Genomic DNA, 18,477 nt, shown 5'->3' on the forward strand with positions numbered 1-18,477 from the left:
AGATTTTAGGCCCCTCACCTTGGAATTCTGTACCACAGGCAGAAGGAGGAGGAGGAAGAGGAGGAGGAGGATGACAGCAACAAATCAAAGTTTGACAATTCTTTCCACTTGTTCCAAACATTCTCCAGGTGTTCGTCACAGTATCCATCGGTGGTAACAGGCTCAACATGCAAACAGATCCACCTAAAGGCCTGTCTCAGCCAGCCAGGTCCACAGCCCGGGACACCCCTCATCTGCCCCGAGCATCATTCAGGATACCCAATGATAAGGAAAGACTTAAGTGTGCAGAGAGGAGGGGACGTATAGGTCACATGGGTCACAGAAGGCAAAAGGACAATGGGTTGGGTGGGTGACACCCGAGCCCTTGTGCACCAGTTCCTCCACGCACCCGTGGGTCCTCCTGCGTCTTGAGTGATTTGGGTGAGACCACATGGTCTCCCACACACTATCCAGAAGCCAGTACTCCCATCTTCCCCTCCGTGATGAATGCCTAGGTTTCTCTACTCCACTTCATCCTTCCAGCCCCTTCTCTGCTCTGCCGTCCCAGAGAGGGCGAGACAGCAGTGTTAACGGCATCCACTCACTGTTCTTGGTTTGTTTTTCCTTTTTCTACATGTGTATGTGAAGAGGGCACATGTATGCGTTCATGTGGGTATGTGTGTATACACGCATAGGTGAATGAGCACCTGTGTGAGTCAGGGTGTGTGTGTGTGGAGACCGGAGGGTGATGCTTTGGGCGTCTTCCTCTATCTCTTTCTCCCACAGGTTTTGAGACAAGGTCTCTCTGACTCTGGAACTTGCTAATTCACCCAGACTGGCTGTGCAGTGAGCTCCAGGGATTCTTCTGTCTCCTGAGCACTGGGTGGCAGGCCCATCTTTCCCATGGGTGTTGGGATTCAAATTCGGGCCCTCCTGTTTGTTCTAAATGCACTTAACTGGCGGAGCCATCTCCCCACCCCAGCATCCTCTTACTGAACTGCCCCATTCAAACTCTCCACTGAGAGCCTGCACCCCACTTTCTACCCTCTCAACCCCCACCTCTTCATCCCCAGCTCCCCACACATCCCTTTCACTGCCACCACCCCTCTCTGTTCTCTTGCAAGGACTTTTGAGCCAGTCTTACGCTCTCTTCCTGCACCCTGTGGCTCTAGGCAGGACATACAGCCATGGCTGATGGGCAATACTCTGCTCCCCTTCAAGTTCACATGTGCACTTCCAGAGAGGACCCACCCTAAGCCTAGTCTCGGGATGGCTTGGCCACCGTCCCCATCCACCAGTCCACTGACACAGAGGCTACCTCTCCTTGCACCCTCTTTCCTCGCCATCCCAGTTACCAAAAGTCACCCTAGCTGATTCAGTTCCACCCCAAGGCCTGGCACAGTGCACAGCGATGCTCAAAGAACTGAATGACTCAATAGAGAGGAGTGCACACCAGCCAGCATTCACATGAAGGTAGCGATGTATATTCCTGCAGTTCTAGAAGACAGGAGGCTCCTTCTTGACCGGAGATAAAGGCAATGCATCTTTGCCCAGACAGACTCTGTCCTCAGAACCAGAGGACAGATCTCCCAACGCCTGCTGGTCCAATGCATCATGGGATGCCCTGCCAGTGAAGGCAGAGGGCTGGCTCTTATGTGGCAAACGTGAGGATGGCACATTCACAGTGCAGGTCTCCTCTGTTTCACAGAGACACAGAAAGACTCCTCTGTTCCACTCCTCCCAGTTTGCTCTTTGCATAATTTTACTGCCTTTTTCCACAACTTTCCCACAGCCTGGCAGCGGGCTCTTCTAACTGATACCCCAGGCCAGGCCAGAGGGCAGACAGGGACTGGTTCTCCTCGGCCACAGCCTGGAACTCCTCGACAGATTTGCCTATATGCTCACTCGCACGTTTTTAAGAAAGCTAAAATAATAAAAGAGCGTGGGCAACAGGAGCCAGAAGCAGGTCACTATGTGACCCCAGGAGGCTAGAGATGGGGCCAACAGTGTCTCCAGAAGGCACTAGAGACATGGCCTGGCTCCAGGAAAAAAGGGGGGTATGATGAGGTCAGCTCTCATGTAGGGGAGACCTAGTCAATCACCTTGCTTGTAGGGGGCGGGGTCCCCCAAGGATATTTTTTACTTATAAAGATTGTGGCCGTGCTCCCCGCCGCCCCTTTGGCTTTCCTGTTCTCCGCTGGAACTACAGGTTCTGTGAGTCTTTCCCTAATTAAAGCTGAAAATATTCTTATAATTTCTGTCTGCCTTCATTTACGCAGATACACTTGGCGGCTGTGAACACCCTCAAAAGAGATTGCTTTGCTCAACTGCCGACTGAAATGAACCTAGCAGACAGGTTATCCCATAAAAGACCTGAATAACAGCGCCCCCATTCAGCAGGAAGCAGTTTGGAGAGAAAAATCTGTGCCCATGTTCCCAAATATTGTTTATAAATGTTCTTTTACACTTAAAGGGGGATATGATATAGATATGAATAATTCACATTGGTATGGATTTTAAGGTCAGTTTTGTTATATGTATATGTATTTCTGATATTGATTAAGGTATTGTGATTGTGTAGTTCATTTTTAAAATGTAATGTATAATTAGGAAATACAGGTTGTTAATGGATAATCATTGATAATAGTCAAGCTTGTAGTCATGTTAGTTAGATTTTCTAGATGTGCATAGATATATTGCAGACAGGCATTCTTCATATCTTTCAAAGGCTACAGAATATGGTATTTAAATGTTTTAATAATTTAGGGCTTTTCATGACAATGAGACACGTTTGTTCCTGGCATCACCAGCTACTTCAAGAGGACGATGGGCATTGAAGAGGCTACTTATGGAGTTTGACAGCCATTTGGGCAAGAAACTGCTCTTGCCTGGCCTGTTGCATAATCTGGACACAAAGAACCTGCAGAAAGAGGACTGCTGAACTTGCCTAAAGGTGAGATGGTCTTTTGGGGTTCCTAATTCATGAAAGAGTTTGCGAGACATTCTGCAGGACACAGCAGAAAGTGACTGAACTGTCTTTGAATTTTCCTGCTTCATAGAATTGTCTGCTGGATACTATGGGCCTGTAGGCCAAAGATGGATGCCCCAACGGACCAGAGGAACTTTGGAAGTTGCTTACCTCTTGTTTACTTAGGTAGTTTTATATCCTTCTGGAGTCTTTGATGGAGTTGAAGAATGGATAGTTATAGTTTTCCTTAGTTACGATAAAAGATAAAGTAGATATAAATATTGTAACTGTAATTCTTACTTGATAACTGTTTTGCTATATGTAATTTTACTATGTTAAAGTTAAAGCCTTTTTTTTGTTTAAACAGAAAAAGGGGAAATGATGGAGGTGGGTCTTGTATCTTACCTGTTGCTTTCATTGGTTAACTAATAAAGAAAACTGCTTGGCCTGATAGGACAGAAAATTAGGTAGGCGGAGTAGACAGAACAGAATGCTGGGAGAAAGAAGCCAAGTCAGTGAGTCGCCATGATTCTCCCACTCCAGAGAGACGCAGGTTAAGATCTTTCCTGGTAAGCCAGCTCGTGGTACTACACAGAATATTAGAAGTGGGTTAGATCAATATGTAAGAGCTAGCCAATAAGAGGTTAAAACTAATGGGCCAAGCAGTATTTAAAAGAATACAGTTTCTGTGTAATTATTTCAGGGCATAAGCTAGCCATGCGGGCATCGGGTGCTGCGGGCGCAGCCCCGCCGCTCTTATTACAACACTCTCAGATCTCACACCAAGATCACTCAACACACACACATACGTATATACAAACATACATACATATATATATACATAGACATATACACATATATACCCACACATAAACACATACATACACACAAAAACTCACAATATATAGATAAACATACATACTCGTATTCGTGCTCCCTGGTGCCACAGTTGCTACTTTGCTAGCAGTGGTATAGCTTGTACTTGCTCATTCACCTGTGAGGAAAGTCTCCAAATGCCTGTGACATTGAACACATGACCAGGTCTCCATTCCATTGCAATGCAAAAGTTACCACACTGGAATGAACGTTTTGAACGTTTTGTCCAATTACAGTTGAACAGGATCCCTGAACTGACAAGCTGTTGCATAGCTGTTCAATCAGAATTGAGACATTCCCTGCTGGAGGGAGGAAGTGGACTGCTAAGACTCAGGAAGTGAAGGAAATAGTCTCAGGAAGTAAACAAAACCTACAAGGTTTAGGAAACGTCTGAAAAGTACAGACTTACAAAATTACAGCTGTCCGAGATTAAATAAGCAGAACAATTACTGGGGAGAGGAGACTCCACCCTACCCCCACCCTGCTGTCTACAAGCCATTCAGGGAGCCCCAGGGATGTGACTTTTGTGACGGTCACCCATGCATGGGCTTTTCAGTTAGGCAGCTGCCTGGGTCAGCCATATTTCTCTAAGCAACCCTTCACACATACTTGGAGTGGCGTTTCATTTGTATTTTAATAAATAAAGCTTGCCTGAGGATCAAAGAGTAAAACAGCCGCACTGGTCAGTCTCACAGACCAGGCAGTGGTGACACACACCTTTAATCCCAGTAGCCACACTAGTTGCCATAGAAACCAGGCAGATCATGACCTTAATCCCAGTAGTGCACGCCTTTAATCCCAGCCCTAGGAAGGATTATAAAATGGGAGGAGATAGCTCTCAGATACAGTCTCATTCTGAGATTCTTACAGGTAGGATTGCCATTTCGGACTGAGGTCAGGTGGAGGTAAGAGCCAGTGGCTGGCTGCTTTGCTTTTCTGACCTTCAGGTTGAACCCCAATATCTGCCTCTGAGTTTTTATTAATCTTTCTACACGTACTCCTGTAAATAACCCCAATACACTCATTGATTCGTTAATCTAGAGCAAGGTGGGGTTGTTCCATTTGTCTGTCCTCAGTGACCTGTCTGGATTGGACAGACAATTGTTCACACAATACTTGGGTAAGAGAACACCCTCTCAAACTGGCCTCACCACCCTCCTACCTGCAGCACACAGAAACAGCCCTAGCCCCACCAGTTTTGCTCATCAGAAACTGGGGGAAAGCAGCAGCAACCTCAGATTTTACAACCAACATCAAGGTCATATGTTTGGCCATTTTAGAGCTCGCAATCCAGTGGCACTGAGTGCTGTAGAGATGTCCCCAACTGTTCATCTCCGTTCCTTCTCTTTCCCAGCCAAACTTTCCCGTTAAGGACTCACCCCAGACTGAGGAAATCGGCCATCTTTCTCTCTCCCCAACTTGACTCTTCTAGACCCCTCACGTAAACAGAACTGTGTTGTGTTTGCCCCTTTGTATCCAGCTCAGGTCGCTCAGATGATCTTCTTTAAGCCCCATGGTGTAGCTAGTGTGTGAATTAGGCATCTAGCTAGCTCTGGGAAGTTTGGCGTATCCCAGTGGAATCTCTTGTTATTTTTATTGTTCTATTCTGGTTTCTTGAGCACATTCACTAGGAATGAGTTTATCACTATCCATCCCAAAGATTGCAAAGGTGGCCAGTGGGTCATCCCCTTTGTCATGTATGCTGGGCCTGAGCAAGGCAACACCAGCTTCACAGGATCCATCGGATTCCCAAGTCCTCTGCTCTCAGACTGACTCCACCCCCTGGGCCCTGATTGACAGGTATCCTCCTCCAAGCAACACCCCTGCACCACAACAACTGTTGCCATAGTGTCGCCACCTAGGTAGCAAGTTGGCCTTGTCCTTGGAAATGTGCCTTCCTACTGGGAAGCAGACTTACAACTCTGGACAGACAGTTGACCCATTGACATAAGCAAAGGAAGCCTTAGGGATCTAGTGAGAAGGAGGCCTGGGGAAGTTGCCAGGACCAGAGAAGGCAGCCAATGAGAAACAACCCAACTTGGATGTGAGAAGATAATGTGAGGCCCATAGCACAGTAAAGACAAAGATGGGGCAAGGAAGACAATAGGGGGTAGCACAGCCTACTCTAACCGCAGTGGGAGCTTGCAGGTGGGTATGAACTGAGTCAGGGATGTGAACTGAGGGAGCAGGCTGAGACCAGGAAACAACCCTAGCTAGTGTGGACCTGCTCTCCTAGGAAGTCTCCAAGGCTCTCAGGTAGAATCTGAGGCTAGACAAGGTGACGATGGGAAGGTTAATGGTGAAGGCGTACATCCCTGAGCAGAAGCACACAGAGAGATCCCAATGCCTGGCACACCTAAGAACGAACAGCGAGTTCTGAGCCTACAGGAAGCAGAGGGCAATGGTGAGTTCGCAATGTAGGCCCAGTGAGTGACTAGCCAGAGGCAGGGGACTGAAGAAGAGCCACAGGGAAGAGCAGGGCAGAGTTTAGTTGTCTTTGAAATATGAAGTGACCCTTGGGAGAACCAGGGACATCAGATGGTGCAAACCAGGGTATTTGTGACTGAGGGAAAGAGGCAGAGGACAGCTGAGATAACAACATGACATCCAGGGGGGCTGGAGAGAGGATCCACGTCAGTGGTCAACAATATGACATCCGGGGACCTGGAGAGAGGAGCCACGTCAGTGGTCAACAACATGACATCCGGGGACCTGGAGAGAGGAGCCACCTCAGTGGTCAACAATATGACATCCGGGGACCTGGAGAGAGGATCCACGTCAGTGGTCAACAATATGACATCCGGGGACCTGGAGAGAGGATCCACGTCAGTGGTCAACAATATGACATCCGGGGACCTGGAGAGAGGATCCACATCAGTGATCAACAATATGACATCCGGGGACCTGGAGAGAGGATCCACGTCAGTGGTCAACAATATGACATCCGGGGACCTGGAGAGAGGATCCACGTCAGTGGTCAACAATATGACATCTGGGGGGGGGGCTGAAGAGAGGATCCACGTCAGTGGTCAACAATATGACATCCAGGGGGGCTGGAGAGAGGATCCACGTCAGTGGTCAACAATATGACATCCGGGGACCTGGAGAGAGGATCCACGTCAGTGGTCAACAATATGACATCCGGGGACCTGGAGAGAGGATCCACGTCAGTGGTCAACAATATGACATCCAGGGGGGCTGGAGAGAGGATCTACATCAGTGGTCAACAATATGACATCCGGGGACCTGGAGAGAGGATCCACGTCAGTGATCAACAATATGACATCCGGGGACCTGGAGAGAGGATTTACATCAGTGATCAACAATATGACATCCAGGGGGGCTGGAGAGAGGATCTACGTCAGTGGTCAACAATATGACATCCGGGGACCTGGAGAGAGGATCCACGTCAGTGATCAACAATATGACATCCAGGGGGGCTGAAGAGAGGATCCACGTCAGTGGTCAACAATATGACATCCGGGGGGGCTGGAGAGAGGATCCACGTCAGTGGTCAACAATATGACATCCAGGGGGGCTGGAGAGAGGATCCACGTCAGTGGTCAACAATATGACATCCGGGGGGGCTGGAGAGAGGATCTACGTCAGTGGTCAACAATATGACATCCGGGGACCTGGAGAGAGGAGCCACGTCAGTGGTCAACAATATGACATCCAGGGGGGCTGGAGAGAGGATCTACGTCAGTAGTCAACAATATGACATCCGGGGACCTGGAGAAAGGATCCACTTCAGTGGTCAACAATATGACATCCGGGGACCTGGAGAGAGGATCCATGTCAGTGGTCAACAATATGACATCCGGGGACCTGGAGAGAGGAGCCACCTCAGTGATCAACAATATGACATCCGGGGGGGCTGGAGAGAGGATCTACATCAGTGGTCAACAATATGACATCCGGGGGGGCTGGAGAGAGGATCCACGTCAGTGGTCAACAATATGACATCCGGGGGGGCTGGAGAGAGGATCCACGTCAGTGGTCAACAATATGACATCCGGGGACCTGGAGAGAGGAGCCACGTCAGTGGTCAACAACATGACATCCGGGGACCTGGAGAGAGGATCCACGTCAGTGATCAACAATATGACATCAGGGGGACCTGGAGAAAGGATCCACTTCAGTGATCAACAATATGACATCCGGGGACCTGGAGAAAGGATCCACGTCAGTGATCAACAATATGACATCAGGGGGACCTGGAGAAAGGATCCACTTCAGTGGTCAACAATATGACATCCGGGGACCTGGAGAGAGGATCCACGTCAGTGATCAACAATATGACATCCGGGGGGGCTGGAGAGAGGATCTACATCAGTGGTCAACAATATGACATCCGGGGGGGCTGGAGAGAGGATCCACGTCAGTGGTCAACAATATGACATCCGGGGGGGCTGGAGAGAGGATCCACGTCAGTGGTCAGCAATATGACATCCGGGGGGGCTGGAGAGAGGATCCACGTCAGTGGTCAACAACATGACATCCGGGGACCTGGAGAGAGGATCCACGTCAGTGGTCAACAATATGACATCCGGGGGGGCTGGAGAGAGGATCCACGTCAGTGGTCAACAATATGACATCCGGGGACCTGGAGAGAGGATCCACGTTAAGTGGTCAACAATATGACATCCAGGGGGACTGGAGAGAGGATCTACGTCAGTGGTCAACAGGAGGAAGCTCATTTGAGACAAAATGCCCACTCATGGACCTGAGGTCAAGACAACCTGAAAGGATAAAATGAGCCCCCAAAGCCTCCACATTCTCTTGCTGCCAGGTTTTTCTCTCCTCTCTCTGCCCTCCCTCCTTCTACTCAGAGTTTTACTGCTTACTGACTAAAAGCAAGTAGTGTTCATTATAGGAAAATTCTATTACTAGGCCTATGTGTTGGTGTGAATGCGCTATCTATAACAATCCAATTAATTAATTAGATAACTAATAGCATTCTGTAGCTCCCTTCTCACCGGCATAAACAGGACTCTTCCCAGGAGAAGGCTCTCACGTCTATCTGCAGCCTCACCCATCCTGGCTCACGGGGAAGATTGTATGCTTCCCAGGGAACAGGGAAGAAGTTATCAGAATTTCTAAATCGTGCCCTCCTCGACTCTATTCCCCACCCTGTGCTGGGCAGGGCCTGTTCCCACCATGCTGGTCCTGCACTGTCTGTGCCCCAGGGTAGAGAAGTGCTTAGGAGTCCTGCCTGGCTGGCACAGTCAACCCACTGGCTCAGAGGGATGCCCAGACTGGCACCTCTGTCTCCAAGCTGCTACTGAGAAAGAGTAGAATGACTTCCAAGGCTTCCTTCTAACTCCTTGTCACCATGGACTACGTCTAGAGAGGATGAAGAGTTCTAGTGCCATTAAGCTCAGAAAATCCCATAGCCTTGCAGCCCTTCCCTGCCTAGCAGAGCTATGGTGCAGACTTGAAGATTGGGGGGGGGGGGGGTGGTTATGAGAGTGCTCACAAGGCCAGAAGAGGATTCAGATCCTCGGTGGTTGCGAGTCACCCAGTGTGAGTACCAGGAACCAAACTTGCATCCTGTGGAAGAACAGAAAGTGCTCTTAGCTTCGGAGCCACACAGCCGCTAACCCATAGCAAGTGCCACGGGGTGCCGTGCTGATGTGCCGGCCAGGCCTGAGGCTGGACGTGCAAGACAGAAGAACACGGAGAGGCCAGGGCTCTTGCTGCGCGGTACTCAGACTCCCACTTCTCACCCATTCCTGCTCATCCCATAGGTGCACACACAGGGAGACTGCCGGGTATTTGGGTTACCTAAGAACAAAACCAACTGAAAACTCCCCCATTACCACATGCGCAGAGGCAGATGAGGCATAACTCACTAAATAGACAAACTCGAGTGACACCAAGCACTCTGAAAACCAGCTCAAGGAAGAGGGAATGGGGCCCAGGACGGGTATGGGCAGTATTCCTAAAACACCTCACAGAGAAAGGGGGCAGCCCAACCAAGGCCTGAAGGAGGAGCTAGGATAACATTCTAGGCAGGGAGAAGACTCTATTCCAAGTTCGTAAATCCGCACGGCAGGGTGGGGAGGGTGGAATGGAATCCCTGCAGTCTCCAAATGATAGTGTGATCCTGCCGTGCACACAGCAAGTGTCAGATGAAAGTGTCCCCAAGGTTGAGTTTTCAGGCTTAAGAGCCCACCTGCTTATAGCACAACATAGGCCATCTGAGCGCTCCTCATTTGGTCCTGTGGCGGCCGCACTGCCACCCCGAGGTCCCTGACCTGGGACCATCTTTGAAGCACACCTCATTATGAACAGGTGTAAGGGGCTTCCAGAACCTTCTCTATAATTAGGATGGGCAAGGACAACGCTTATCCCTAGAACCCCAGAAAGCCTCAGAGACAGCAGTGGGTCCCTCCGCAGTTCCTATACCAACATCTATATGTGGACTGATTACAACAATTAATTTAATAAGGATTCTTCCACACAAACAATGTATCATTTTATTAGCAAACTCTATAAATGTCAACGGTGCAATTCATTCTTATTAATTTTCTAAAATGAAATTAACAGTAGCTGCAAACAAAACTTGCATTGCCTTCCCATACAGCGGAGTATTGGTGCCATTAATTCCTTACTATCAGGAGACCAGCTTGTAGGAACTCAGCAGTTAACTGCACCAATTAATTTCAATCCTGGAAATGGTGGGGGAGGGGAACCAAACTCAACTCAACAACTAATTTAGGAAGGTCCTTGAACAACCAGGGCAACTTGTCCTCCTGGGACCAGGAGCTTTCAGGCGTAAACGCGGAGCGTGTATGTGGCTGGACCAGGAGTCCGTGCGTTCACTCTGCCTGGAGCGAAGAAGCTCAGACTCCCAGAGCCGGAAGGAAATCCTGGCGATGCTTCCACAGGCCAGGCCACCAGCGGGCTGGGGGACACCACTCACAGACAAGGGCAGTGACAGCCTGTGACAGACATGGCCACGCACACCTGCCAGGCAGGGTCATAGAAGGTATCTCCCCACCCCAGGGTGCTCTTGATGACCCCAGGAAGACAGACTGGATGGAAGCTCTGCTTTCTGACAAAGAAGAAAAAGGGAGGAGGCGCTTGGGGAACTGAGAAAGGGAAGGAAGAGGAAGGGAAGGAGGGAGGAGGAGGAGGAGGAGGAGGAGGAGGAGGAGAGAGAGAGAGAGAGAGAGAGAGAGAGAGAGAGAGAGAGAGAGAGAGAGAGAGAGAGAGAGAGAGAGGTGGGGCTTTTGAAAGAACTTACTTAACAGCTTTTCATACAGCTGTCACCAAGTGACAGAACCAAGCCTCAAATACAAATCTATCAACATGGGACCTTAATTCTTTCTCTTGTTTTGCAGTCCCTATACCTCATGACAAGAAGTCTCTTGATCAATTATACTCCAAAAAGTCAGAGTCCAGTATGACCACAAGTTATATCCTCTTCTCGGTGGGGATCCCCAAATTTCTGGGCTGAAATGTAAGGGAAAAATCCCAGCCTTGCAACATTCTAAAGCATTGTGGGCACAGCATGCATGCATGTGTGCAAAACCCACCATATTCTGGAGATTTTCATTCCATTCCATACATAGCTCTCTCTCCCTGCTTGGATTCAAGGAGCATGGTGGCTAATATTATTAACCTAACAGAATCTAGAATCGCCAAAGAGGACAATCTCTGGGTCTGTCTCTCGGCATGGAAGAGGGAAGACACACCTTAACTGTGGGTGGTAGCATCCCAGGGGCAGAAGTCCTGGGCTAAGAAATAAAGGAGAAGCGAGCTGAGCATCAGCATTCATCTGTTTCCTGAAGACTCACTGCGGCCCAGCAGCTCACCCTCCTGCCTCCACGCCTTCCTTGCCATCCTGAACCATTTAATCTCAAACCTTGAGCCAAAATAAGCCTTTGCTTCCTTGCGTTGTTTTTTGCCAGGTGTTTGGCCACAGCAACAAGACACTGAATGAAGAAGACATTCGGTCTCATGAAGAAACATTCTACACGCCAGAACTCATTCCAACATGGCTCAGAGGGGATAGATGGGCCAAACTCAGGACCAAGTGCAGAGAATCCTCATTCTAATGCCACAGACTTCTGTGCTCGTCGGTGTCGCAGACTGAGAACCCCACCTTTTAGCCTCCAGCCTGCAGTCAGTGCCCTGCAACCACCTTCCCGCTAACACAAGCACCTGGCCCTGTCACTGCCAATAGAAACGTCGTAGCAATTGGAAGAGAATGCCTGCAGATCTCTGATGGTTTAGCATGAAACATATCAAAAATAAAAACTTAAAGAGTTGGGAAGGAAATAAGAAACTGTCTTCAAAATGAACCCCAAGTCCCAGGCCCGCCATCCTTCACTGGTAATAACATCACTTCTGTGGGCAGGACACACGTCGGCTATATTTTCACCAATTTTCTCCACTCCCAGGTGGCAAGAGAAGTTAAGTGTTTGTGGCAGTTAGTGGGTTCAAGGACATTTACTGTGTAATATTTAGCCATTGCTTCTGATTTGGGAGCTCTCTCTCCCAGCAATCGAGAATAACCCGACTTTATTGATGTATAAAGCACACTGAGATCCAAGCAGCCGTTAAGTTCATTTTCCTTTTTAAAACGTATGCGCCACGGACGGCAGGTGGGTGCCTTTCCGAAATAAACTGCCCCCCTGCGCCACACCTGTCCGATGAGCTCTGAGTGCCCGGCTGAGGGATGGAGCCCAGAGCCACCCCGTGAAAAGTTCCGACAGCTGTTGCCTAGTGTCTAATCCTCCTCATTGCGTTCACCACCACTGTCTTGGACCAACTAATGAGTGCTCCCCTTCACAGGCCATCGGGCACCACAGGGCACTGCCAACTCATTACCCTGCACTGAATGACCGAATCTGGTAATCCACAAAAAAAAAAATCAATGATAGAGTCTCACCATACAGAGTTGGAAAGCTGTGAGAGCTGGGGTATTACCTTGTCTTAGGGGATGTGGTTAGCCATTCTTCGTGCTTCTCAAATGTTATTAAATAAGCCGCAATTTCCTGCAACAGAAAAATAAAAAGATAATGATAACAATTAGTTCATGTTGGACCCTGAGAAGCAGAAAAAAAAAAAGAAAAATCGTTATTTTTCCCGGCTGCTGTGCATCGTGGCCAGGCCAGAACTCGGACGCTTCTAGAAAAACTGTTGACCGGGACTCAGCCTCTCTTTTGATTCCCCTGAGTCCTTTTCACTCAACCAGCCATACAGCCACCATCAAAGCCTGGGTTTCAAAGGAGGAGTCAGTGACAAGGACAAAAATATTTCTCTGTGGAAGGAAAACATCAGAAACCCTTTGAGACCCCAAATGTCATTCATCTGAAGGAGATGGGGACACACGCGCCAGCAACAGGTCTCGGAGTGCACGCGGCTTCTCCGAAACAGGATGTCTTTCAGCTTCCTCACCAAAGAACTGCATCCTTTCAGCTTGACTCCCAGCCCCCACCCTGGAGCCAAATCACAGAAAGACAGAGAGAGGAGAGGAGGAAGAGAGAGAGAGAGAGAGAGAGAGAGAGAGAGAGAGAGAGAGAGAGAGAGAGAGAGAGAGAGCTTTTCTCACTGTTAACTTGATCTATTGAGCCGAGCCTCAGAGAGCCAAGTCAGCTGAGTTTCAGGCAAAGATGGAAAAAAATGTGAGCACCTGAAGGTAAATTAAATATTTATAAAGACAATAACATCATCACAGACAGAATTACTGATTTATTAATAATTTCCACAAGGAGCCAGTGAGTGACACAGCGTAAGTCATTGCCCCATCTCTAAGGCATGACACGGCCCATTACACCCAGATCCAAACAGATCTGCTAACATGAAATTGGCTGGGATCGTAAGTTAATTAAAGTTGGGCTGGTACACATTCCCCTGATCTTGGAGGTGATGTGACACGGAGATGCCACCAGGGACTGTGAGAGAAATGCAGAGCACGGGCCTGAGGCTCTGTCTGAGCTCTTGCTACAGCCACAGCTGCTCCCAGCTCCTTGGAGAAGAGCTCAACATCTGCCCAGAGACCAGCAGCCTCTTGGGCTCAGACAAAGTGGTCAGCAAGGGTCCACGTGACTCTTGGGAAAGGGAAGAGACATTCTCCACGTCAGATATACAGGTCAGTTATTGGTAGAAATATAACCTGCCGTGCCATAAAGACCACCAGGGCCAGTGAAGACCAAGACCCCCTGGAGTCTTGGTAAATGGCCATTACCACATCCATTGGAACCAAGAATCCAAACCACCACAGCCTGGAAGACTGAACCATACAGCAAGAACTCAGGACACAGCAAGTGATGGCAAAGACAACCGCTTCTTTGTCCAAGTTCCTCTCATTGATTTTTAGCTAAAGAAAGAACGAGCCTACTGAGCTGTCATCCCTGAGCCTCTTGAAATTTGTCTCCTGTCTCTGAGAAAATCCTTCCCGAGGGTCTCACCAGAGGTCACTAATCCCATGCCCAGGCCAGCCCCCCTGCTCTGCTCAGGACTAGTTGTCCATTTTCTGTCCTCCCACAGCACCTTCCTCATCACTGTGTGTATCCTAATTGTTTCTTTACTCGGGTAGCATCCCCCATCAGACCATGCAAGAGTAAGGGCTACGTCATTGCTGATGCAGTCACAGGACTCATTGGTGTCCTGAGGCATAGGGGGAAAGCTGGAAAAAAATGTCTGTTAGGAGCAGGAAGAGTTGGTAGAGGGGTGGGTAAAGTGGTGAGGGGTGTAGATAGATGGGAAGGTAGCTGATTAAATAGGTGGGTGGATGGACAAGTGGATAGACAGATACACAGTTAGATGGGCAGGTACACAGGTGGATAGACAGGTGCACAGGTGAATGGGCAAATACACAGATGGATGAACAGGTGCACAGGTGGATGGACAGGTACACAGGTGGATGGACAGGTACACAGGTGGATAGACAGATGTACAGGTGGATGGGCAGGTGCACAGGTGGATAGACAGATACACAGTTGGATGGACAGGTGGATAGACAGGTATACAAGTGGATGGGCAAGTACACAGATGGATGAATAGGTGCACAGGCGGATGGACAGGTCTACAGGTGGATGGAAAGGTGCACAGGCAGATGGACAGGTGCATAGGTGGATGGACAGGTGCACAGGTGGATGGAAAGGTGCACAGGCGGATGGACAGGTGCACGGGTGGATGGACAGGTGCACAGGTGGATGGACAGGTGCATAGGTGGATGGGCAGGTGCACAGGCGGATGGACAGGTGCACAGGTGGATGGAAAGGTGCATAGGTGGATGGGCAGGTGCACAGGCGGATGGACAGGTGCACAGGTGGATGGACAGGTGCATAGGTGGATGGGCAGGTGCACAGGCGGATGGACAGGTGCACAGGTGGATGGAAAGGTGCATAGGTGGATGGGCAGGTGCACAGGCGGATGGACAGGTGCACAGGTGGATGGACAGGTACATAGGTGGATAGGCAGGTGCACAGGCGGATGGACAGGTGCACAGGTGGATGGACAGGTGCATAGGTGGATGGGCAGGTGCACAGGCGGATGGACAGGTGCACAGGTGGATGGACAGGTGCATAGGTGGATGGGCAGGTGCACAGGAGGATGGACAGGTGCACAGGTGGATGGACAGGTGCATAGGTGGATGGGCAGGTGCACAGGTGGATGGACAGGTGCACAGGTGGATGGAAAGGTGCATAGGTGGATGGGCAGGTGCACAGGTGGATGGACAAGTAGATGGGTGAGCAGGTAGGTGGATGGATTGGTAGGTAGGTGGATGAGTTGGTGGATGGGTGGAAGGTTATGTGGCTTGGTGGAATGGGGTGTGAGTGGATGGGTTAAAGAAGAGCGGCTACTGTAGATAAAAATATGCATTCATAAGTGAAATGTGTATGTGTCTCTCTGTGTAGTGTGTATTGTGTGGTAGTGTACGGATATGTATATATATTTATGACTGCAGATGACAGTTGATGCGAAAGCCGAAAAGCTGCACAACAGCAGTTCTGGAATAAAGCCTTGCAGTGATTTAATTAACTGAGTTACCACACAAAGGCAGCTCAGCATCATTGCAAAGTGCCTCTCTGGCCTTGAGTCCCGAGTCTGCCAGAGATCAGCTAACTCATCTCGAGCACCTTGCTTACCCCACCCAGACGTCAACTGCCTCTGCACAGAGGAAAATATCACTTCCCAGGGCGGATATAGCAAATGATAGCCCTTCTATCGCACTGACAGCCAGAGCATCTGAGGACAAAGCTTCCACAATCAGCATTACAAGGTCGACGTGGTGTGAGCTACCTGTCTAGATACCCTCTAGGGGGTAGCAGGTGTCTTGATGGTCCAGGCCACTGCTGGGCTTATGGATATCTCTCCCTAGCCCCGCCTCCTGACACCCAACTCTCCCACATTCACATTCACAGGGGATGGAAGTGCTGGATTCAAGCCTGTCAATCAACCCTCATTGCATCCAATTTGTCTTCACACAATGCTGAGAGAAGACCATGGCTACCACACGCACAGTCAGTTGCATGTTGGCATCTCTCTGTCATAGTTTCAGAAGACTTGTTATCCAGAGTAACCTGCTGACTAGGTGCCCCATGTGCTGGCTAGTTTGATGCCAACTTAACACTAGCTGGAGTCATTTGGGAAGAAGAGGGAAGCTCAAATGAGAAAATACCCCCACTAGATTGAGTGGCGCATTTCCTTGGTTGGTGATTGATGTGAGAGGGTCTCACTGTGTGGTGTCACTCCTGGGCTGCTGGTCCTGGTGATACAAGAAAACAAACTGCATAAGCCTTGGGGAGCAAGGCAGTAAACAGAATTCCTCCATGGCCTCTGCTTCAGTTCCTGCATCCAGGTTTCTGCCTCAACTTCCCTGGATGACAGACTGTGGTAAGGACTAGAAGTGAAATTAAACCCTTTCCTCCCCAAAGTTCTTATGGACTTGGTGTTTTTCTCACAGCAACAGAAACCTTAGCCACCCCAGATCGCTGGCCTAGCCAAGGCTAACACCCCAGTGTCCCAGAAGATAAGGACATAGTACACTCCAACACCCTGACATCTGTCACCTTACTCCACAGACCCACACACCCGAAGACCCTTCCAAACCGACTTCCACCCACATCCTCCACAGCCTAGCGGGGTTTCCCACTGCCACTGTCCTCTGGAGGGGAAAATCTCTCCGGACCCTTGCAACATGCGGGTTCTGCGCTAAAGACACTAAACACTTACTGTGTGGCAGCCCAGGAGACGAGCGCTGTGGAGCCTACACAGCCCGTGAACTCACAATCGATGAGGGCAGAGAGAGATGGCAACAGCAGAGCATTCACTGTGCTACTGCAGGCCCATGGTGTATCCAGCTGTACAGCCAAAGGGTTAGCACGGGCCTCTTTAGCCAGAACGTAGACAAGCAAGGGACCAGGAAACCACGCTTGATAATGAGCTGCCTTTGACCACTGGCCACTCCCTCCTCCTCCACAAAAGGAGGTGTGTGTGTGTGTGTGTGTGTGTGTGTGTGTGTGTGTGTGCTATTTCTTCCAATCTGTGACACCTCCCACACAGCTTGGAAGAGCACCCATCCCACTTAATACCAGCTATTCCAGCTTTTCTGAGCAAGGGAACTAAATACTGGTAGCCAGGTCCTGCCTCTGCATGGTCAGGATGGCTGGACTTGACACCGGGGGCTGCCGCGTGCTACTGCTGGTCTCCTAGTGTTCCGGAAGTGTCTGGGTCACCTATCTAACCTCAGCTTCACGCTACCCAATCTTGCCAGCCCATTGCTCTTGTCAGAATTCATCCCTTCCTCTCCAGATAGCAGGCAGGGGCTGGATGTTGCCCTCTCAGGCTTAGGACCTGGCTGAGCAGATGGAGACACCAAGGAACCAAGCACCCTCATGGTAGTTGAAGTTTAATGAGATGAGACAGCGTAAGAGCCATGGAGATTCAGAGTAACTGGGCGTGGAGACATGGATCAGGGGTTAAGACTGTGTACTGCTCCTGCAGAGGAACTGAGTCCAGTTTTCCACACCCATATCAGGAAGCTCATAACTATCACTCCAGCTTCAGGGAATCTGATACCTTCTCCTGGCCTCCACAATTCCTGATTCATGTACATACCCACACAGACGTGTGGAAAGACACATTATAAAAAAAACATTTTAAATTAAAAAGTACAGACACAAATGTTCAGGTCAGCATTACTTGCAAGAGCTGAGAAAGCGGCGGAGGCCTGCGGTCCATAGATGGATGAATGGGTCCATGGAGGGTGGCCTCTCCAGAAACGTGAACCAGCGCTAAGTCCTGTCCCAGAGGGCTATAACACAAACATCCTGTCATGAAGGCAATGCTTCATGAAAGAAGCCTGCCACAACAACAGGCCACGTGTTAAAAAGGCTATTAATGAATTACATAGAACAACCCAGTCAATTGGCAGAGAATGCAGATGTGTGGGGCTGGGGATGAGGGGGATGAGTGAGTGATCTGAGGACCTGGGGGTCGTACAGACCTTAGGAACTAGCAGGAGCGCTGGCTGCACACCACTAATGCTACAGAGTCGCCGTTCTCAACCTGTGAGTCATGACCCCTCTGGGGATCGAATAGCCCTTTCATGGGAGTCGCTTAAGAACATCAGAAAACACAGATATTTACATCATGATTCACAACAGGAACAAAATTACAGTTAGGAAGTAACA

At 49.5% G+C, this 18,477-nt stretch overlaps 1 protein-coding gene across 16 annotated transcripts in view; it reads right to left on the reverse strand.

Annotated features, from left to right (window-relative positions):
* The window catches only part of Camta1 (calmodulin binding transcription activator 1), an 826,088-nt gene that overhangs the window by 520,920 nt on the left and 286,691 nt on the right, over positions 1 to 18,477 (reverse strand). For all 16 annotated transcript variants that reach the window (XR_012907539.1, XR_012907538.1, XR_012907537.1 and 13 more), the window contains one exon: positions 12,764 to 12,831. Coding sequence is in view for 11 of the 16 variants with exons in the window: in XM_075946642.1 (XP_075802757.1) it covers positions 12,764 to 12,831 (68 nt within the window). In the remaining 5 variants the exon portion in view is untranslated. The remainder of the gene's footprint in view (positions 1 to 12,763; positions 12,832 to 18,477) is intronic.

The sequence above is a fragment of the Microtus pennsylvanicus genome, chromosome 13 (assembly GCF_037038515.1).
Source record: "Microtus pennsylvanicus isolate mMicPen1 chromosome 13, mMicPen1.hap1, whole genome shotgun sequence".
Lineage (NCBI taxonomy): Eukaryota > Metazoa > Chordata > Mammalia > Rodentia > Cricetidae > Microtus > Microtus pennsylvanicus.